The 21,896-nt window shown below is 42.5% G+C and overlaps 3 protein-coding genes across 4 annotated transcripts in view; 1 reads left to right on the top strand and 2 right to left on the bottom strand.

The window, feature by feature from the left end:
- Positions 1-4: 4 nt before the first annotated feature.
- On the bottom strand, positions 5-11,475 carry LOC139376764 (protein kinase, cAMP-dependent, regulatory, type I, alpha (tissue specific extinguisher 1) b). 2 transcript variants are annotated; one of them, XM_071119668.1, is made up of 11 exons: positions 11,300-11,475; positions 7,271-7,508; positions 6,908-7,075; positions 6,571-6,662; positions 6,378-6,439; positions 6,225-6,271; positions 5,647-5,805; positions 5,332-5,392; positions 2,858-2,979; positions 2,695-2,776; positions 5-2,455 (listed from the first exon to the last, which is right to left on the bottom strand). In XM_071119668.1, exons 2-11 carry the CDS (start codon positions 7,442-7,444, stop codon positions 2,283-2,285), a joined length of 1,140 nt encoding a protein of 379 aa, XP_070975769.1. In that variant the 5' UTR covers positions 7,445-7,508; positions 11,300-11,475; the 3' UTR covers positions 5-2,282. The 2 variants fall into 2 exon arrangements, with proteins under 2 accessions (XP_070975769.1, XP_070975768.1); XM_071119667.1 differs by lacking the exon at positions 11,300-11,475 and adding an exon at positions 8,885-9,058.
- Positions 10,129-18,510, top strand: LOC139376763 (WD repeat domain phosphoinositide-interacting protein 1-like). The gene is made up of 13 exons (XM_071119666.1): positions 10,129-10,175; positions 10,286-10,443; positions 13,841-13,923; positions 14,590-14,759; positions 14,884-14,980; positions 15,075-15,172; positions 15,413-15,505; positions 16,099-16,169; positions 16,314-16,421; positions 16,589-16,753; positions 16,853-16,960; positions 17,205-17,353; positions 17,503-18,510. The coding sequence occupies exons 2-13, from the start codon at positions 10,367-10,369 to the stop codon at positions 17,619-17,621; spliced, it is 1,338 nt and encodes a 445-aa protein (XP_070975767.1). The 5' UTR covers positions 10,129-10,175; positions 10,286-10,366; the 3' UTR covers positions 17,622-18,510.
- Positions 18,331-21,896, bottom strand: part of LOC139376762 (arylsulfatase G-like) — a 12,375-nt gene continuing 8,809 nt past the window's right edge. The window contains exons 7-13 of the mRNA XM_071119665.1: positions 21,448-21,594; positions 20,587-20,783; positions 20,423-20,503; positions 20,196-20,304; positions 19,923-20,043; positions 19,699-19,789; positions 18,331-19,529 (exon numbers count right to left, since the gene is read on the bottom strand). Coding sequence (XP_070975766.1) covers positions 19,249-19,529; positions 19,699-19,789; positions 19,923-20,043; positions 20,196-20,304; positions 20,423-20,503; positions 20,587-20,783; positions 21,448-21,594 — 1,027 coding nt within the window. The 3' untranslated portion in view covers positions 18,331-19,248. The remainder of the gene's footprint in view (positions 19,530-19,698; positions 19,790-19,922; positions 20,044-20,195; positions 20,305-20,422; positions 20,504-20,586; positions 20,784-21,447; positions 21,595-21,896) is intronic.

Here is a 21,896-nt window from a genome sequence, read left to right as displayed (position 1 = left end):
GCCGGTGATTTTACCTTTTATTGCTTAAACTGCCATCTGGAACAATCTATACCAAAAGGATAAATGTCTTTGCACATACAGGAAGTCAAACCGAGTACAGTCATTGGGTAGAATATAAAAAGAATGGTCCTCAGATGACCTGCAGCTCTCAGAGCCTGCTGCAGGCCGCACAAACTTGCTGAAGGGCTAGCAGGAGTGCCTACGCCCAGGTTACATAAGCTAAGGCAAACTGGGTCAATTGCAGTGTGCCTACTAGTTAGTAGTAATCTTGTGGTGATGTGTTTTACCACATCAGTACTTCTATGTGATTGCTATGTGACAGAAGAAACACAAGCAAATCATTGGTGGGAGTTTGAACAGTCAGCAAATAGACGACTGCAAAATGCCATAACATCAACGGAATCTGAAAGCACGACAAAAGTTTTGGACCAAGTGGGCAACACTGCAATCGACTCAGGATCATGTTGATTGGTTTGGACATACAAACAAACGGTTACACAAGTCAATCCATCCATCCAATCAGCCATACTGTTTTGTACACAAGATTAAGATTGGAAACATGACAGAGCCTAAACAAGGAGAACACCTCAGAAAGGGATAATAGCATTACCGTATGTAAAGGTACTTTCTGTAAGAAGGGGGTGAGGGGCAAGCTGTGGGGCAGGAGTGCAAAGGAATACAACCTTGAGACTATATATTTCTGCAGGAGTTAATAGAGAAAAAATAATGCTCAGATTTACATTGCATTCTTAAGATTGAAGGGGTGAAACTGTTTGACCAACACAGGGAATACCAGTTTGAGAATACACTTTCATTCACACCATCTCATCACCTTACATTATGCTGTAGGTGAGCATAAAGTAGATCACAGATTGCTTCAAAAACACATTCAAATAATTCTCACAAAGCTTTAACAGCGAAGCCGCTTTAAAATAAATATATCATCTTAAAACGCAAGACAATTTAATCTGATGTCTGAGTCACCAGTCACTGGGATTATTTTTGCTTGTTTAACTTCAGCGCTCAAATACATAAATAATTGAAAGCCTTAAACCCATAAAACAATCTACAATTTGGAGACTTAAAATGCTAATTATTTTAAAGCCCTTTCGCCTACTTTTAATAGGTTAACCCATTACATTTTTCACAATACAACTACATACTGTTTTGTCAGCTGACAAGAAGCATTTATTTACGCTGTGGCACTGAACACCTAAAATAGAATTTATGGAAAAATAAGCATTTACAAAAACACATTTAAAACGTACTTAAGATTACCATCACTCCAAACCATAGCGTAACATTAGTTTGTTCAGTCAATAAAGATAATAATACCTTTAATAATAATGTAATAATAATTTGGTGTATATTGAAAAATTATGAATACTGAAATACACTAATACTCCATGTTTTCCCCCCATTGTAGCCAATAATGTACCAACCAAACAGAGGTGAGTGTTAACATGGTGATAGATACTTCCTGTTTTGAGTTCCACTGTTTCGGACTGTAGAATAAGAATCTTCTATGGGTTCCGAGTTGTGAAAAGAATTATCAACATTTGGCTCTAGTTTGATAGCTGTACAACAGAAAACTTTCTGGTTGCATTAAGTTGTACAAACGCTCTCAAACTAGATAAAACAATAGTGAATTAGATTGATGGCACAATCAATGGAAACAATATGAGAAATGTAAAAAATACATTTGATTTAATGTAGCAATGGAGGATAAACAGGAGATCATAACATGAAAGCTACATAAGAAATTAGATGGAATCCTTATGCTTCCAGCATTCTTTTCATTCTGAAAGGAAAAATGTGATAATTTTGTGAGAATGCCAAACTTGACACTTTTATATGGAACCAAAATATCTGCATAATATTCATCATGGATCCTTACTTCACCATGTTTGATTGTCCCATCTTATCACTGGCCTGTCCTAACCTCGGCCAATCCCCTACTAATCACCGCTCGTGTTTAAATTAAGAGTAAAAAATATATATAAATATCAGTGAATGCAGTGAAGGCATACTGTATGAAGCTGGTATATGTAACAAACGGTAACATAACTGTTCCTATATGGGTGACTAGGATGGCTAGCTGATGGGTAGCATAAAATGAATGAGTTTTTTTTAAAAGCTGAAGCAAACGGATGACCAAATTAATTGACATTGAAGTAAAATTGCATTGGTGGACCCTGGGTCTAAAAGAGGGGGGGGTTATATAGGGGATTAGGGGTTACAGGGGTTTAGGGGATTAGGGGTTACAGGGGAGGGGAAACCCCTCAGACAGACAGTGAAACAAAGCTGTTGTACTGTTGGATGTTGCGTTTGAGAATGTCCGAGCAGGGTCCTAGGACGCGTTCGAACCGTGGTCGGTCCAGCTTCACACACTTCAGAGGACCGCGGGCGACCACAGTGGCAGCACGGGGACGGTTCATCAGCAGGGCAATCTCACCTGGACGAATGGAGTACATGGTCAGTACAAAACAGGCTTCACAAATTGGCTTAATTTCTGCTAATATAACATCTAAATATGTAAGAGGCTTGTCAAATCAGGTTAGAGCCTTGTGCTTTTCTCATCATATCACCTTAAAAATGTGAGATTCAGGCTTATATAGTGCATATACAAACAAATGAAGAAAGAAAGTTGATGAGAAGAGAGGGAGAGCTGAAGCCTGAGCAGGTTCTTCTTACCAAAGTAGTCAGAAGGTTGTAATCTCCCAACCTCCACAAACTCCTCGTTCTCAGAGCGACGCTGCAACACAGCTGCAGAGCCCTACAGAACACGAACATCAGGGTAGTGTTCAGTAGGTAGAACTGAAACAAACTAAATGAAACCCTAGAGTGAAGTACATACCTCCAGTATGATGAAGAACTCGTCGCCAGGCTCTCCCTGCACCACGATCTTCTGTCCGTCATCAAACTGCACCGGCTCCAGAGAATCAGCCACCGTCAGACGCTCCCATTTGTCCAAAGACTCTAAGGGGATGGAATCACAAGACAGGGACATAAGTGACATCACAATAAAGAAACCACACACTGTACAGTACACCTAGGTGGTGGACGAAGAGTCTTGAAAGCCACTGTATGCATGTGGCTATAATCAGGGCCTAAAATTAACATCCACCAACTGAATGGAGGGTAGATTTTGGCATTGGTGGGTAAGATGTCTATTTCACTAATCACGTTGCCGGGTGGTCAGTCCTCCACAATGCAAGCATTTCACTTGCATTTGTGAATAAAAATGGTCAAGTATGATCACATTTATAGTCAAATGCTGCAGTAGCTGTTATCAAAGTATTTCTGCCATGTTTCATAGGTGGGTAAAATAACTACAAAAAGTAAAAGTACTATAAATCCTATATAGCCTATCCCACCTCGCGCTGCAACACTGCCTGGCTAGGGGCTGTAAGCACATGAAGAGCTGAGTCAAATATTCATTTTTAGAAGCGCAGGCATAAAAGTTGGTCTAATTTACTTGAAACGAAAGTCTACTGAAGTGAGACTTTGTCATTGTGTTTCTTGGCTATTTACATAGTTTTGTTCACAAGCTGGGGTTGTTTTTCCCATGTTTGAGTTTCAACTGCTAGGGAAGAGAAGATAACGTTATTACCTGTCAGACTCAATCTCACAGGCACAAACATGACTGGAGTTGCATTACCACGGTAACATCCTGCCTTTTTGTGGCATCTTTTAACCAAAATATTAGATGCCACAAAAAGGCAGGATGTTACCGTGGTAATGCAACTCCAGTCATGTTTTATGAAACAAATACCATATTTCTTCTTACGAATAATACATGTATTATTTTAGAAACATTACAAAGCATGCTCATCTGTTTTTTGTGTGTAACTTTAGCAGAAAATTATATATTTTGGCTGGTAAAAAATCTCAGTGAATGGTAGATTTAAAAAAAATCAAATAAAAATCTTGGGTATGATGCTACAAGCTTGGCACACCTGTATTTGGAGAGTTTCTCCCATTCTTCTCTGCAGATCCTCTCAAACTCTGTTCTGTTGGATGGGGAGCGTCGCTGCACAGCTATTTTCAGGTTTTTCCAGAGATTTTCGAATCGGGTTCAAATCCGGGCTCTGGTTGGCCCACTCAAGGACATTCAGAGACCTGTCCGAAGACAATGCAGGAGTGGCTTGGCTGTGTGCTTAGGGTCGTTGTCCTGTTGGAAGTTGAACCTTCACCCCAGTCCGAGTGCTTTTTCCATCAAGGAGCTCTCTGTACTTTGCTCCGTTCATCTTTGTCTCGATCTTGACTAGTCTTCCAGTCCCTGTCGCTGAAAAACATCCCCACATCATGATGCTGCCACCACCACCATGCTTCACCGTAGAGATGGTGCCAGGTTTCCTCCAGGCGCGACGCTTGGCATTCAGGTCAAAGAGTTCAATCTTGGTTTCATCAGACCAGAGAATCTTGTTTCTCATGGTCTGAAAGTCCTTTAGGTGCCTTTGGCAAACTCCAAGTGGACTTTCATGTGCCTTTTACTGAAGAGTGGCTTCTGTCTGGCCACTCTACCATAAAGGCCTGATTGGTGGAGTGCTGCAAAGATGGGAGAACCTTCCAGAAGGACAACCATCTCCACAGAGGAACTCTGGAGCTCTGTCAGAGTGACCATCAGGTTTTTGGTCACCTCCCTGACCAAGGCCCTTGTCCCGCGATTGCTTGGTTTGGCCGGGTGGCCAGCTCTAGGAAGAGTCTTGGTGGTTCCAAACTTCTTCCATTTAAGAATGATGGAAGACAATGTGTTCTTGGGGACCTTCAATGTTGCAGAATTTGTTGGTACCCTTCCCCAGATCCGTGCCTCGACACAATCCTGTCTCGGAGCTCTACGGACTATTCCGTTGACCCCATGGCTTAGTTTTTGCTCTGACATGCAGTGTCAACTGTGGGATCTTATATAAACAGGTGTGTGCCTTTCCAAATCATATCCAATCAATTGAATTTACAGGTGGACTCAAATCAAGTTGTAGAAACATCTCAAGGATGATAAATGGAAACAGGATGCACCGGAGTTCAATTTCACATCTCATAGCAAAGGGTCTGAATACCTATGTAAATATCTGTTTTTTTATTTTTAATACATTTGCTAAAATTTCTAAAAACCTGTTTTCACATTGTCATTATGGGCTATAGTGTGTAGACAATTTTAGAATAAGGCTGTAACATAACACAATGTTGAAAGTCAAGGTGTCTGAATGCACTGTACATGCCAGTGGCTGGCGGACCAATTTTTTTTAACAGTGGCTATTATTATTATTATTATTATTATTATTATTATGAGCAGAAATGTCAAAAAGCTAAATAAACAGTGAACCTTACCTAAGATGGAAACTTTGCTGAGGAACTCCTCGTACATCTTCCTCTTCCTCAAAGTGCTTCCCTGTAACGAATAACAAGAATAACAACAAGTCATAATGTTTATTCCTGAGTTCTGACAATTGTTGTAAGCCTTCAAACATCATGCATGTAGTTGTCTGTATTTTCAATTTGTAAAATCCAGCAGTTATAAAAATACAATTAAAAAAATCGCAGCAATTCTACATTCTACAATTCTACTCATCGTTAATCACTCCAAATGTAAACCAAAGCATGTCAGTCAGGTGAAGTGTCAGAGCAGAGCAGGGCGAGGCTCACCATGAGTATCCTCCTGTAGCTGTCTCTGTCGATGCCCCACAGTTTGACGTTGCTCTTGGCTCGGACAGTGGCAGCCCTGGGGGTGCCGTAGATCAGGGCCAACTCTCCGAAGCTGCCCCCCTCCCCGATACTGGTCACACACTCGTTGTTCACATACACCTGGCAGGAAGGGGGAGAAGAGTATTTAGATTAAGATCGGGTAACATCGGCGTGTAAGATATAAGAGATATAAGTCTCTATAAGATGTTGTTCACTGCCTATGTGTAAGTTGTTTCTTGTATTATATAGAAATAATGTGACGTAGCCATATAATTAGAATGCTAGATCTATGAGAGGAGGCATCGCTAAGGTAACAGATAATAGGGATCTGAATAGCAAAGTAACATATGACAACAAAAGAAAAGAAGTTTAAAAAGACAGTTGCAAAAATAAGCCTGTCACATTCAGGAGGCAAGCTTTCAACTTGGGGGCCTGTTTTCTATCAAACTGGAATGCTTGTGTGAGAATGTTGGTTTATTAATACAAGAGTCATTGTGCAAAAAAATGTGTGTGTTCCTAAAATACATCAAGAGACTTACATCCGTCTCTCCTTGGTCAATGACGTAGAAATTATCTCCCTCATCACCTGAGAGAGAAGGAAGACATTGTTCATCTTTTCTCTGGAATAAAAAGACACTTCAGGTCTACTTGAATTTCCACTGAATCTAAAGGACAATGAGAACCTACTGTACCTTGCATAATAACAGTCTCGCCAGCGATGTAGGTAACTGAAAACATGGCGTCAAAGATGTCGCTGTGAATAAAGATTGTGTTTGTAAAGTTTCAGGTTTGTGTCATGATCAGTGGGATTGATCTAAACTCACATTGACAACCAATCTTTACAGACAAATCAAGGAAAATTAACAACAAAGCCTGTTAACATACCTCCTCTCGTTGTCATCCAAGTGAGAGAAAAGCACATTCTTTTCGATAGCTTTAGCTAGGGCAGCCATTGTTTTGTAGTCTTTAGGAATGACCTTGAAAACAAAAACCATCCATGTTTAAGCAAATCACCCTAAGTATTCACAAAATCTCCAGCCAGCCTATAGATATGACTATAAGTAGAGAATATTGTTTTGTGGGCTGGTCTAAATGACTGCATTTTGTCAGATGCTTTGTTGCTTTAGTAGAGCCATGCGTTTCAAGATGATGTACGTTTTTATGTGTGCAGTTGTGTGATGTATGCGTACGGTATGTTGTATGAGTGTGTGTGCATCCTCACCTTTCTGACATAGGATGCAGCGTCCTCCTCTGTGTAGACCTCAGCACTGATGGCTCCTCTCCGCCGGCGACCCTTGACAACGGGGTTCATGGGAGGAGATACCTCCTCATCCCGGGAGTCAGAACGGCTGCTGGCCTTCTGCTGGTTCAGGATTTGCTTGGCCTCCTCCTGCATGGTTCACAGGTCAGAGGTCACACACAGCCAATCAGCTGCCAGGGCAAGACTTTACAATATAAAGGCACTACAATTATAAAACTAGTTTCATGTAAGGCCATGGGCCTGGAGGCACACAGCTGGATGATTCCCACAGTTGGATGATGCCCACAGTTGGACACACACTACACACTACCCGCCCAGACTCACCTTCTCCAGCCTCTCGAAGTACTCTCTGAGGAAGGCCATGGGTCTGTCAGGCCTAGAGGTACACAGCTGGACGATGCAGTCCTTCAGCAGCTGCTGGATGTTGTGTTTCTGCACGTACAGCTCACACTCCCTCAGACTCCTCTCCTCCTCGCTGCTCGTACTGCCCGACGCCATCACAATTGAAGACGCGCTACTGCTCTGCTACGACCTGGTGAACTGGCGAATTCTGGCCTCGAAACTAGAGATGAGGGAGACAACTTCGATTGCTTCTATTACGTGTACTTCTATTACGCGTATATATATATATATATATTTTTTTTTTTTTAAATAGTTACAATCTTCTTCTAATGTGGTTGTTATAGTCTTATAACATCTGATAACTGGCTAAAATGCAGATGCAAGAGAGAGGAAGAAAGGGAGGGACTAATTGGAAGGGATTAGAGGAAGGGAGGGAGAGTGTGAGACAGAAAGAAAAAGAGAGAGGCATTTCAGGGATGCTTGAGGGTAACTTGGTCATATGATGTGATTAAGTCTTGAATGGTGGTAAACAGATAGACCCAAAAAACAAAACAAACTGTATCCTTGTTTGATGGGAGAAGAAAGGTTACATGTCTTATCAGTTTCATCATGCTGAGGTCTGGATTACTGTATATCATATGCCATTTAAATATAACCATGTCATTACTAATCTGTCAAAGTAGATTTATAATATTGACAAAAAAAATGGAGCCAGTAGCAAGTATGACATGCTGCTTTACTACAAACGAGAGGATCTGGTGCATTGGTCACGTTAGTGTCCAATGCAACCCTTTGGTGGTGTACCTAAGTACAGATCACGAAGAGTCAAATGATAGAAACAACCATTTACATCAAGTATCAATAAAATAAATAGTTAACCGAGCTACTTCTGATTAGGATTTCAGACAATTCTTGAATGTCCTGCTATCTAGCAATGCTTTTTGCTCTGGCGTTTTCAATACTGCCATGAATTGTATCCTGGAATAATATGACAGATCCCCCAACAAAAAGAAAAACATTCAAAATGACCTTGCTTTCAAAACGTTGACTGGAGCAGTAACGTTACAACTTCGTTAAATTAGAAGGCAAACTAAGGTTGGCTACCAACAAACATGGAAAACAAGGTACATTTCGGTGGCATCAATGCTAGCTAGCCAGGCAACTCTGATAATATAGCTGTTAAAGATACAACGCTACGTTAGCTAGGAGCATAAGAGATGACAGCAACCAATACCTAACTGCCCTGGCCTATTATACTCTACCGTTAGCCATCTAACGTTACTATAGTTAGTACGCATCAGATGGCTGTTTGATCGCACCTTACTGGTACGTTAGCTAACTTAAATAAACATAATCATGACGAAGCTAGTTTGCTAAAACTGTATTGATGGATATCAAACCTATCAACTAGCTAGGTAGCTAGAAACCTAGTAGGCATTTTGGCCTGCAAAGCCAGTCAATCCAGAGATACTTCAGTTCTGGCCAGTCTTGCCAATGACGCCATCTTGAGCTCTATCATAAACAAATACAAGGCGGAGGCTACATACCCCGCGATCGCAATGGCATCAATTTCAAACTATGTGGCGCAATACTTACAAGAATCCGCAAATTATTGGCGAGCCCTTTGACACTAACTCGGATTTGGATGTTATTTCCACAAGCTCACCAAATATCTCCCTTCGATTTTTCCAAAAACTTGGACCGCTGCCCCACCGGATATGGGTTTAGAACCAATCACGAGCCGTCATTGACGTCAATTCGCCTCAATCTGACACGTGAGCCGTAACCCTTGGCAACATTAAAGGGGAACGCATGGAAATCATGACGTCAATGGGAAATCAATAGCAGATATAAGGACCTGATAGCCTCATATTAATTTCCCATGAACGGTGGAGCGTCCTCTATTCAAATAGTACTGTAATGAAACAGGCAGGGAGCAGGTCTCGAACCCTCGGACCTTCTAGCCCGAGGTCCGGCGCGCTATCGACTGTGCCGCAAAAGCATTCTCCTGCGGCAGGGTCGATTTCCGCCTTTATAAACCGAGGGTCGTTACCGAGGGTCGTTACCGAGGGTCGTTACCTATTTTGGGAGGATATTGTTGTTTTATGAAGATAAATGTTCTGCACATTGTGCTTCAGCAGTTTAACCTTAATATAAATAGATGGCTGATCGCAGTGCCATTGGATTAGATTATGTTTAATGACTGATCAGCCAAGGAATATGTAAAATGCAGTGTTGTACAGATGTAGGATCTTAATTAGAGCCAGTTTGCTACAGCAGTAAAATAATCCTGGAGCAACAGGAAATGTTAATTATTCAGTGGATTATAATTCAAGTACATTTTTGTAGGGGTCGACACCCTTTCGTTAGGGCACATCAAGTCTGACATTTCAAAGTGGAAATTACAAACTTTAGAAGCCTTTTTAAAACTCAAATACACTACAAATGTGCATTTCCTGCATAGCAGGAAAAATCTCTGCAACAAAACAGTGATCAATTTAAGTAAAATCCTATATATGTATGTATTGCTTTTGTGCAAACTCTTGAAAACTTCACAGAGAGATGTAGCAAAGATGCGGTCAGCAAAACACTTGATGGGTCAAAACAATCAAAACAATTCCTCGTGCCCGAAGAAGGTAAAGTGAACCAATCGCAATCGTGTAATGGCCGGTGCTCTCTGCACTGTTTTCTTGTAAACCAATCAGATACAAGCTATGAAAAGGTCGGCCAATCTGAGTGATGCAGAGGTAATGTTCTAACCAGCCAATAGAAAACGAGGCAAAAGTCACTGATACAGCCCTCAGCGGTTTTTGTTTCACTTGTCGGTCTCCTGTTAACTACTGATGTTAAGGATAAAACAGAGCAATACAAGGGCCTTCCTCAAAAAGTAAAAAACAATAACAGGGAATTATAGTTTCAGGATTCAAACCAACTGTTTGTAATTTGTATAGCATTTATTACATTGTATTAACTCATCTCTAGCGCATACGTGTGTAGAAGAGCTGGGTTACAGAGTGATCGATCAGGACCCAGCTCTCCAAACTAGGGCAGTGGAGCTGGAGAATAACCGTGGACGAGATGGAGGACCGGGAGACCTTCGACGGTCCAGGAGGGCCTCAAGACTTGATCAGCTCCTCGTTCAACCAGGACACCACGTAATCTAGCGGATTCTCCTTGTCATACTGCTAGATATATTCTAATTGCATAATCTAGGGCCGAAGTAAATCCTTATGCTTCCAGCTATAATATGGTCTGTAGCAGAAATATGTTAGTGTGTGAATTGTATCTTCCAACCTCACCCACTTGTGCAGTTTGTTTATCGCTGTTAATCCAATTGTCCCATGGTGTCTCTTCAACACTGTTCCTAAAATATAGGTTACTAGCTTGTGAAGTAGGCCACCACACTACGAAGGCCTATTGATAGCCAGAGAAAATTAGCCAATCTAGATTTGACCTACAGTGGAGATACTGGTCAGCAGACTACACACTAAAAACACATGGTTCTATATAGTGCCAAAGCAGGGTTATTTGCCTTCTAACATATCCACCTCATTCTCGAACGCTTTTAAAACACGGAAGCCAAACGCGGAAACTTTGGATACAACTCCACGCTCGTGCATTATCATAATTAATATGTGCGCCACTAGAAAGGGGATAAGGGATTTCAGAATCACTTAAAATAAGGGCTGTGTTTCCTGTAGACTTACCCTGGCGTGACGTTTTGATAACCATGTAAATCTCTCTCGGATAAGGTGATTTATCAATATATTAGTCTGTATTTACTCTCAGATTCGAAAATGCTAATTAGCATCAAAAGAGACATCATGCAAAACTACAAATCCATGTAAGCTCCTGCACGTCGTCTCTAGCTGACACTTTTGCTAACATGTATTTTGTCCATTTAAAACTTGCACGAGACAGTTCACAGAATTTTCCATGTAAAGAAATGTAATCAATGTATTGATTAATACATTAGCTAACATATTAGATAGTTAATCCAGAGATTCTTACCTTTGTCTCGATTCGGCAGTCTTGTTGTCCAGATCATCATGGCATTTTTAGTTCTTTATGATAGCCACATTAGCAGCTAATCAGCATTTAATGTTTTTTTTATGGGGGGGCAATATCATGCAATCTTGATAAAAGTCACCTTGCCCTGGAGAGATTTACGTGGTTATCAAAATGTCAAGCCAGGGTAAGCCTACACGAAACACAGCCCTTATTTTTAAGTGTTTATAAAATACCCTATGGGAAAAAATGAATGGTGGAAAAACGATTGGAACCATTTCCCTGTTTGACTGCTATGTTTTATGGGCATTATGACTCTTACTGTGGTACTCTTTAATGCTGTAATTTACTTGAATGGAGACGCCTGTTCTATTCATTCTTATTTCAATTTTAGAGCCGTACAAGTTTTTTACATTTTGGTTTAATAGCCATATTATATAATAAAAATTCCACAGGTTTTATTATGTTTATTAACAAGTTGAATTAGGTGTGCTAGCTGTGGAACTGCTGGGGGTCCCTGGGGAGAGAATTGAGAACTACTGACTTAGTCAACTGTTCATAAAACACGGTCACTGGCCTAAGTCATACACTGTGTAACATATGATAGCATAACACAACATTTTAGATAAACTGCAATGACACTCACTCACGGTTGCACAGAAATATCTGTGAGCAAACCAAGCCCCAAAATATTCAAATGACCTGCCATCCCTACATTTTAATTATCACAAAAAAAGGAAATAACCTTTTTTTTGAACAGCAAATAACTATTGAAGGGCTCAAATGGTTCTTTGGGTCAGTATGGTTCCACATAGAACCATCACTCTTTGCCAAGAACACTTGAGGAACCCACATTTTTTTGTGTGTATTGTGCAAGTCTGGTATTTGTCTCAGATGAGGACACATGCAATGGGTTTTGGAACTGTCAATTACTTAGGCTATCACAACTGCATGCATGGGGCGGTTGGATGTATTGGATTATGGCAACATTAGTGTGAGTGAGAACGGAGCATCCAGACATTGTTGATCTACAGGTCAATTACAGGTGTAATAACAGCTTTTTGGCTGGGGTCTGGTGTCATAAACAATCCAGGTGGTCAAACAGACACATTGATATTAACTCTCTCCCATTTTCAATCATTCTCAGCAGTTAGGCTATTTGTTGTCTGGCTGGGCAAGCCTATATCCCACTGAACCACACACCTGATCAACTCTGGGTAGCGGTTGCCCTCAGGCACACATCTAGGATCAGCTCACCCTCCCGATAGTGTAACCTAAACCATAAGGGAGGAAAACATTAAACTAATCTTAAATCAGTGTCTATTCTAGAATGAATATCCTATATCATCCTACTCCATCCTATTCCATCTGTTGACAGATGCCTGCCCCTCCTTTTCTCTACACAGTATTTCTGTGTATGCCCATAGATAGTGTGCTTGATTATCAGTGCTGTTTGAAGTGCTTAGGGCGATCACATCCTTTCGCAACAGCGAATGGGGATCCTAAAAAAATATATAATAATAATACATGACCTGATTCAACTCTTGTTGTGTTGGCTATACAGCACACGGTGTATCCTTCATTTCCCCATGACTGCTATATATAGCTCACTGGGCATTGCACGTATTGCCTACACTTCCCGGTTAGCCGAGTGTGTGTATGACTGTCCTTAGAAAACAACATCCTCTGCCTTCAGTGGTACAATCAGCCTTGGTCCAGTCAGCCTTTCCACTCATAAACATTGTGTCATCTCATTTTTTATTGTATGGTTTTTCTGGTATATGTGCATTTATCTCCGTAGCTTAAGACCCCTATGGTATATGATTTACATAGATTATGGCACCACAAATTAACATCTACAGTACCAGTCAAAAGTTTGGACACCTACTCATTCAAGGGTTTTTCTTTATTTTTTTACTATTTTCTACATTGTAGAATCATAGTTAAGACATCAAAACTATGAAATAACACATTGAATCATGTAGTAACCAAAAAAGTGTTAAACAAATTAAAATAGATTTTAGATCCTTCAAAGTAGCCACCCTTTGCCTTGATGACAGCTTTTCACACTCTTGGCATTCTCTCAACCAGCTTCATGAGGAATGCTTTTCCAACAGTCTTGAAGGAGTTCCCACATATGCTAAGCACTTGTTGGCTGCTTTTCCTTCACTCTGCGGCCCAACTCATCCCAGGTCTTCTGATGCAGCACTCTATCACTATGAGCTGTTCTTGCCATAATATGGACTTGGTCTTTTACCAAATAGGGCTATCTTTTGTATACCACCCCTTCCTTGTCACAACACAAAGGATTGGCTTAAATGCATTAAGAAGGAAAGAAATTCCACAAATTAACAAGGCACACCTGTTAATTGAAATGCATTCCAGGTGACTATCTCATGAAGCTGTTTGAGAGAATGCCAAGAGTGTGCAAAGCTGTCAAGGCAAAGGGTGGCTACTTTAGTTTGGGAAACTCTGATAAAGAGTAAACACATAGTGGGCGCCATCATGGATGTGTAATAACAGTTGGGTCTCTTTGTGTCTCAGGTCTCTATCAGTGGGCACTAAGTCAGGCTACAGACTCTTCTCTGTCACCTCGGTGGACAAGATGGACTGCATCCATGAAGGAGGTGAGTGAGTTTCCTTATAGCCTGTGTGTACTGGTAGCTAGTAACTACAATGAAACACTGGCAGATGTTCACTAAACTGGTATCATAAGGACAGGGACAAAACAAGCACCTATTAAGCTGTGGTCAGGTCAACCAGCGTGGTTGTACAGTAGTCTCTGTAACCAGAGAACAAGTTGTTCTAAGCTGACACAGTCCACCCTCTCCCACTTATGTAAACAATGGTTGTGAGTAATGTGTTACACCATAAACCTGTTCCCAGTAATGCATTCTACAAGTATTTTATCAGTGTTTCCTATCACGGTGAGAGGAAAGTGTCAGCGTATTAATGTTTTGGCTTGAGTGTCAAATAAATAAATCAAATACAATTTTGTCACATGCGCCAAATACAGCAGGCGTAGTAGACCTTACCGTGAAATGCTTACTTACATGCCCTTAACCAACAACGCAGTTTTAAGAAAAATAAAAGTTCAGAAAATATTAAACTATGAAATGAATGTGATGGAATGTGCGCCTGCGGAGTGTGTACGTGTTTGCGTGTCTGTGCATGTGTGCTCTATGCACATGTTTACCTGTGTGTGTGTGTATTCTATGCAAAGTGTTGTTTTTATATAAGCACATCTATGTGATTTAACCCTTCCAGCCCACTTTCTTTCCTCACTTTCCCAGCGGAGTCTCCAGATGTGTACATTGTGGAGCGGTTGTTCTCCAGCAGTCTGGTGGTGGTGGTCAGTCTCTCCATGCCCCGACGTATGAACGTCTACCACTTCAAGAGAGGAACAGAAATCTGCAACTATAGCTACTCCAACAACATCCTCTCAGTCAGGCTCAACAGACAGGTAATGGCCATCGGAGGCCCCATTCCAAACCCACTCCTCACCCCAGATTGAGGCCCAACTGAGAGGGATTCCCATTCCAAACCTTATAGCTCTGCAGTAACGTTTCTCTCTCCGTCCCCTGTAGAGGATGGTAGTGTGTCTGGAGGAGTCAGTCTACATCCACAACATCAAAGACATGAAGTTGCTCAAGACGCTGCTCAACATACCACACAACCCCTCAGGTAGTGAATACACACGTAGGCACACACACACACACGATGCGTACCCTCAACTATGCTTAGTTCTTAAACACAGACACACCCTCCAACCCGTCAGGTCTCTGTGCCCTCTCTGTGAACCATGGTAACTCCTACCTGGCGTACCCTGGCAGTCAGACCATCGGGGAGATCATGGTTTATGACGCCAACAACCTGGTAAGACCTGACATTCAAACTTCTTCTGCCACCGCTGCTATTCAAGTCAGTCTACACAGCACAACGCAGGGGGTATTCATGTTGATCTCAATGACAGCTTGCGATTAGGTTGTAGAGTGTTTGCAGTGGTAGTGGAAATGCCTTAATACTTTTGAGTACATGGAGTACAGTCATTGCATGTCACAGCTGTTGAAGTGGTCACAGGTTAATGTCAATGACGTATGACCTGTGGTTCCTCAGAGCACGGTGACGATGATCCCAGCCCATGACAGTCCCCTTGCAGCTCTCACATTCAACGTGTCAGGAACCAAACTGGCCAGCGCCTCCGAGAGGGTGAGTCTGACTGTTCCTCCCTCTGTCTTTCTGTTTATCTCTGCATGTCTTTCTACTGTATCTCTCTATATATACACTGAGTATACCAAGCATTAGGAACACCTTCCTAATATTGAGTTGCATTCCACAGGGATGCTGGCCCATGTTGACTACAATGCTTCCCACAGTTGTGTCAAGTTCGCTGGATGTCCTTTGGGTGGTGGACCATTCTTGATACACACAGGAAACTGTTGAGCATGAAATACCCAGCAACGTTGCAGTTCTTGACACAAACCGGTGCGCCTGGAACCTACTTCCATACCCTGTTCAAAGGCACTTAAGTCTTTTGTCTTGCCAATTCACCCCCTGAATGGCACACATACACAAGCCATGCCTCAATTGTCTCAAGGCTTAAAAATCATTATTTAACCTGTCTCCTCCTCTTCATCTATACTGATTGAAGTGGATTTAACAAGTGGCATCAATAAGGGATCCTAACGTTCACCTGGTCATGGAAAGAGCAGGTGTTCTTAATGTTTTGTATACTCAGTGTGTCACTCCCTTTCTCTGTGTACAATAGTTCTGTCTGACCATCTCTTCCTCCTCCTCCCCAGGGTACAGTGATTCGAGTGTTCACCATCCCAGAGGGACAAAGACTGTTTGAGTTCCGCAGAGGGATGAAGAGGTCAGTTTATGACAGACAGACTACAGAAACACACACCATAGTACAGCCGATAGACACAATACTTTAGAATGTCTCAACAAGGTTTTGTAGGGGTAGATTTGGTCTCTTGAGGATGATGACTTTTACCATGTGTGTTTGTCTCAGGTACGTGAGTATCAGCTCATTGTCCTTTAGTTCAGACGCCCAGTTCCTCTGTGCCTCCAGCAACACCGAAACGGTCCATATCTTCAAACTGGAACGTCACAGCCCCAGGTACACACTGTTTACCTTGATTGTGTTACAACCTGGCCCTTTCTGGTCCTCAGTGGCTAGTTGTCAGGAGTGGAAGATGCTTTGTGTTACAGTTGTCTTTGTAGTCAGTTGGGAAGAGGAGTGTGATTGACTTGTTGAGTGTGACTATGTCTCTTCTGCCTGTCTAGTCGAGAGGGGGAATGTCCTACGTGGGGTGCATACGTGGGAAAGATGTTCACAGCAGCCAGCACCTACCTTCCCTCCCAGGTCTCTGACATGATGCACCAGGACCGGGCCTTCGCCACTGTACGACTTAACATGTTCGGTCTCAAGAACATCTGCGCCTTGGCCACGTAAGTTTGTGTGTGTTTGCGGGGGGATGGTGTGTGTCTGTGTGCATTTCGATGTTTGGTAACTCTTTATTTGACAGTCCTATTTGTTATGATTTTCAGGGTTCAGAAGCTGCCTCGTCTGCTGGTGGCGTCATCAGATGGACATATCTACATCTATAACATCGACACACAGGAGGGAGGAGAGTGTGTGTTGGTCAGGAAACATAGGTGAATAAGTGTGTGAGCCTCAGGGTTGGGATCAATTCCATTTCAATTCCAGTCATTTCAGGAAGTACACTGAAAGTCCCATTTCATTTCTCTTCATTGCTTTTCAATCAGAAATTTGGTTTACTTTCTGAATTGACTGGAATTTAAATAGAATATACCCCAACCCTGGTGTGTGTGGAAGCATGTTTGTATATGCGCTTCTGTGCGTGTGTATTTGCTCTCAGGCTCTTTTTGTTTTCTCCAGACTATTTGAAGGAGATAAGGAGCCACAGGAAGAACAACAGGAAGAGGAGGAGCTTGAGGATAGAAGGTCCCTCCCACCATCAAACAGCTTATCATACGCTGCCACTGTGGCTCTCCCCTCGGCCCCACCCTCTTCTACCACTCTCACAGGTATTATGTGGATGTTTGGTTATGTGTATGGTTTGTGTGTATGGTTTGTGTCTGTCTTACCTTGTGTAATTTAGTCTGGTGATGTGACCCTTTGTCATCTCTCCTCTCTTTCTATCTTCTTCTTCTCCATCCCTCAATCCTCCTCCCAGGCTACTTAGATGGAGGGGCTAAGAAAGGTGATGTGATTCCTGAACATGAGTTTACCAAGGGACCCGTCTGTCTGGATGACAAGAACAAGTTTCCTCCAGTCAACAACCAGAGCAACTGACCCGACTTTTCCCGGGAACCAATCAACTGGAGCCATTCAAGCTAGAAGGGATATCAGTATTCAGAGAACTCCCCCCCCCAGGTCCCACCCCCATGTCCCCAATGAGGCAATCAGATGGGAGAAATGTAGAAGCCACAATGGTGATTGGTTACTATCATGCGCCACTCAGAAGTAGAGTATGGATAGACAGTAGACCTGTCTCTGTACATTGTCTTATACCTGGCCCTGAAGGTCAATATGAATACAAACATTTCATTCCCTAACTATCAGAAGGAAAGGAGGTCTGGGCACTGAAGTTGTAGCCTACCTCTAGTCTAATATTAACCAATGGTTAAAAAGGGACTTTAATATTTAATTGCATTCATATACAGCTATCGATAAGTGTTCAAAGTGCTTAACATTGTCAAAAGGGGAAGAGGCAAAACCATTCAATTTTACTTTTATAACCTCTTAGTATCGTTAAGTGATATATAATACTGACTGGATAGTGAAGTCTGAGTCCTATTCTGCTGCTTGATGCAGATTGGCTAGAACCCAGTGTAGGGTGGCAGAGAGGGGCCCAGAGACTGAGGCTTATCAGTGGGCTCTAGCTGTGGCACGCCCTGAAAGAGAAGGGGGAGGGAAGAGAAAGAAAGAGGGGGGGCTTCTATCATGTCTGAAGCGATAGTTTTCGACCAGCGCTAAGAAAAAAAGAGTCAAATACTGAAATGTGAAAAACTGAATAGAGAACTGTATTATAGGATCGTACAGGTCCTTTTATTTAATTGATTTCATTATTAACACCATTGACTACATAATATTGAATATTGTAAAATTTCAGACATAACAGATTTTTACTTTGTAAAAAAACTATGTTGACTTGTATTAAATACTCTTTTGGAAAATGAAATTAGTATTATTCATCAATAGATCTTTTGGTTTTGGCGGAAAGTGATTTTTTATTGTTTGTGTATATATACATTTATACATATAGTATGTAAATAGCACACCTATTGTTATGATTCTGTGACTGATTTGCCAAAGGGTGGTGCTTTTTGTTCTTCGGATGTTTTGATTTTGGGTTAAAGTGAAGTTATTCGTGGGACAAACTAAACTGGTCTTAGATCAGTGTATTGGCAACTTCATCCTACTTATTGCATGGTCATATACTCCCCACCAGAGAGTGCTAGAGCAACCCAGAAGCCTCTGTTATATAACTGTACAAAAAGCCTGTGTACAGGAAAACACTTAATATTGGTAATAATACAGTAAATTGTCCTTGCTACGCAACAGCAGCTGTCTTCCCATGTTTCCCCTCAGAGCAGCAGTGAGCAATGTGTCTCAGTCAATCCCCAGTACTGACCTCCAGGAGAATGACCCACAGTCCGGCCTCCTCACAACAGGCTGATGCTAGTTCTAATATTTGCTTTTCTTCTTCACTCTGGCAAATGTTTCTGGTTGGTCTCTGGGGTTGTTTACATTAACCCAGATGTAGGCTACAGGTCTGTGATTTCTACATTCCCATGGGCACGCATATACCTCCAAGAGCAAACAATTATTGGACTAAAACTAAAGTGTGTGTGTGTCTGCGTATCAGTCGGGCTTTCTGTGAATGTCAAACTGTGTGTAACACTGAATGTGTGTGTCCTCAGCCCAGGGTGAGGCAGCGGCAGGCTGTGTGCCGGGGGTCACAGCAGGGGGCTGCTGATTGGTCTGTGGCGTAGTCGGCCGTGGACACTGATTGGTCAGTGGCAATGTCATAGAGCAGCGCCTCCCTCCACCTCCTCACCCTCTCATCCACCTCCTTGTACTCCTCCGTGGTGGGGTCCAGGGGTGTCTCCTCGCCCTTGTCCCCAGACAGGTCAAATATCATAGGGGGGTCGTGGAGCTCCTGCCTCCCTTTAGACCCCCCACACGCCTCAGCCGCACCTGCAACATGTACTACAGTAAACTAAACTATCAATACTACTATTTCACTAAACTATCAATACTAAAGCAGACCAATCAAATCTCAGTCAGTCACTCACTGCACCTGACCAAGCATACCAATGAAGTTTATCCAGATCCCTTTTAGCCGTTACTTTAACGTCTGTATTACCCGTGATGTAGAAGGCCTTGTGGCGCCCCAGTCTGACAGTCTGCAGGTCCCCATACTTCCCTGCAGCGCCACTGTTGGGGTGGAAGAGGAACTGCAGGTAGGGAGAGGAAGACAAATGAGAGAGACTCGTTCCAGAAATCCATCCGATCATATTCCTGTTTCAGAGTAGTTCTACGTCACTACATTTGTGTTAAGACTAGCTCTGATAGCTCAGTGGGTCATACCTCATTTCCTGTTTCTTTGCCGTGTAGGAGGACGTCTGTGGCGTCGATACCGTCATAGCGTCTGTCTGATGGGGGGTTCACTCCAGCTAGGGAGAGGAGGGTGGGGAAGATATCCAGACCACTTGGAGAATGGAGAGGGAAGAGGGAGGGAGATCAGGAGAAAGAGGGGGTCAAGTTTGCACGAATAACGCAAAAGTGTAACATTCATTCACCTGTGTTTTGTATCTGAGCTGGGGGTAGCTTCAGATATATCTACTGTAATGATGACCAAACCTGAGCAGGGCAGAGCTGGTGCTGTTGGCTGGTACTCTGCCAGGCCAGTAGGACACTGTGGGCACCCTGTGCCCCCCCTCCCAAGTGGTCCGCTTGGCAGAGCCCCCACCTGACAGACAGGTAACAGACCAATACATGGACCATTGATGTCAATATCCATAAGGTTCGTAATTTAGTTCAGTGAGTTGATGCACTAGAATGCAAGTGCTGACCCAGGAAGAACTTACCTCTGCTGGTCTGCCACTTCCCCAGGAAAGGACCCACACTTCCTGCATACTGGCACTTTTGCTCCCAGGGGCCATTATCACCTGAAGAAAAACACATAAAAAAATACAGTGATGCTTAATGATCCAAATGGAAACATGATCGCTGGTAGTTAGTGATCACTCACCAGTGAACCAGATGAGAGTGTTCTCCTTGTCTGAGGCATCAGATGCATTCTTTATTGCCCCCACCAGACCGTCCATCTCCCGCAGACTGGCAGCGTACACACTGCCCTCTGAGGGGTGGGGGGCGTAGGAAGGGGGGGACAGGGGGACGTGCATGTGTGCCAGAGCTACATAGAGCAGAAAAGGTTGTCCCCGTTCCCTATGAAGAAACATGATATCATGATATTGATAACATAAAAGATCCCACATTTAAACTTTTGAGCACTGTGAAGAAAGGTATATTTGAGCTATGAGTATGGTAGGCTACTGTATATGCCTATAGATAGCCACTTGACTTGCTAGAGAAAGGGCAAGCTCTTCTCTTTGGCAGAGTGAGAATGTATTAAGCCGTTACGAAACCTGATACTGTAAACGATGGGCACTTCAAACAGGTGTGATGCAAAACGAGAGAGAGTCAGACTTACAGAATATTGTTCAGCCCAAATAACCCCCTCTTAACACACATTTCTTACTGTTTAGGCAGCTGTGCTCTGACATGCGAGAATGGAACACCATCTTTGCTTTCTGAATCAGAATGTTGGCACAGACCGATTGTGAAATTGGGTTCTGAAAATAAACAGCACGTGCACTGACAAAAACATGTTGTTCTAACAATCTGGGCTACATTCGTTCAGAACTATGTTCCCTTTGCACTAAACTGTAAACATATCACGCCATGACCAACATACAACTGTCTCACTGAGTATGTAGGCTATATCAATGGCAGCAACCCAAGTTACAGTGCTGCATATGAGGGTTTTGTTCTATTAAATAGCTGGATGTTTTTTTCCTGTCACATATATGTTTTTATGGGCATATTTTACCTGGCTGTGTGTATGACATTGAGTGCAGTGGATGTGTATCGCTGCGTTAGCCTCCACAGGTCCAGAGGCTGCTCTACAATGGTCCTGTTCTCAAATAGAGGCAGAGCCACTTTGGTGTAACAGCTGCTGTAACCACTCCTCTTCAATCTGGTTAAGTAGACAACACAAATATTCAGTATTAGGAGAATACAGAGCTCTGACTAGGGCTGTTACGGTGACCGTATTACCTCCACACCAGCGGTCAAGAGTCATGAAGGCAGTCAAATTCCACGTGACCGTTTAGTGGAACATTCCCGCTAATAGCCTACTGCCATGTGCTCATTGCTGCGCTTATAATGTGAAGAAATAGCCTTATAGTTTATCAACATTTAAGCTAAAAGTTCTGATCTGTTGCATCAGCCCCATTGGTTAAATTTTTTTATGCTAGTGGTTGTATTCATTTGGGATGT

Source organism: Oncorhynchus clarkii, chromosome 20 (genome assembly GCF_045791955.1).
Source record: "Oncorhynchus clarkii lewisi isolate Uvic-CL-2024 chromosome 20, UVic_Ocla_1.0, whole genome shotgun sequence".
Lineage (NCBI taxonomy): Eukaryota > Metazoa > Chordata > Actinopteri > Salmoniformes > Salmonidae > Oncorhynchus > Oncorhynchus clarkii.
This window is presented reverse-complemented; position numbering and strand designations above follow the sequence as displayed.

Coding starts and splice junctions, on each gene's coding strand:
- LOC139376764 (XM_071119668.1), bottom strand. CDS start 7,444: ATGGCGTCGGGCAGTACGAGCAGCGAGGAGGAGAGGAGTCTGAGGGAG. Junction 5,806..6,224: donor TTGACCAAGGAGAGACGGAT/GTAAGTCTCTTG, acceptor CCTTCCTGCCAG/GTGTATGTGAACAACGAGTG. Junction 5,393..5,646: donor GCTACAGGAGGATACTCATG/GTGAGCCTCGCC, acceptor TATTCGTTACAG/GGAAGCACTTTGAGGAAGAG.
- LOC139376763 (XM_071119666.1), top strand. CDS start 10,367: ATGGAGGACCGGGAGACCTTCGACGGTCCAGGAGGGCCTCAAGACTTG. Junction 16,170..16,313: donor TTCCGCAGAGGGATGAAGAG/GTCAGTTTATGA, acceptor TGTTTGTCTCAG/GTACGTGAGTATCAGCTCAT. Junction 16,422..16,588: donor CTGGAACGTCACAGCCCCAG/GTACACACTGTT, acceptor CTGCCTGTCTAG/TCGAGAGGGGGAATGTCCTA.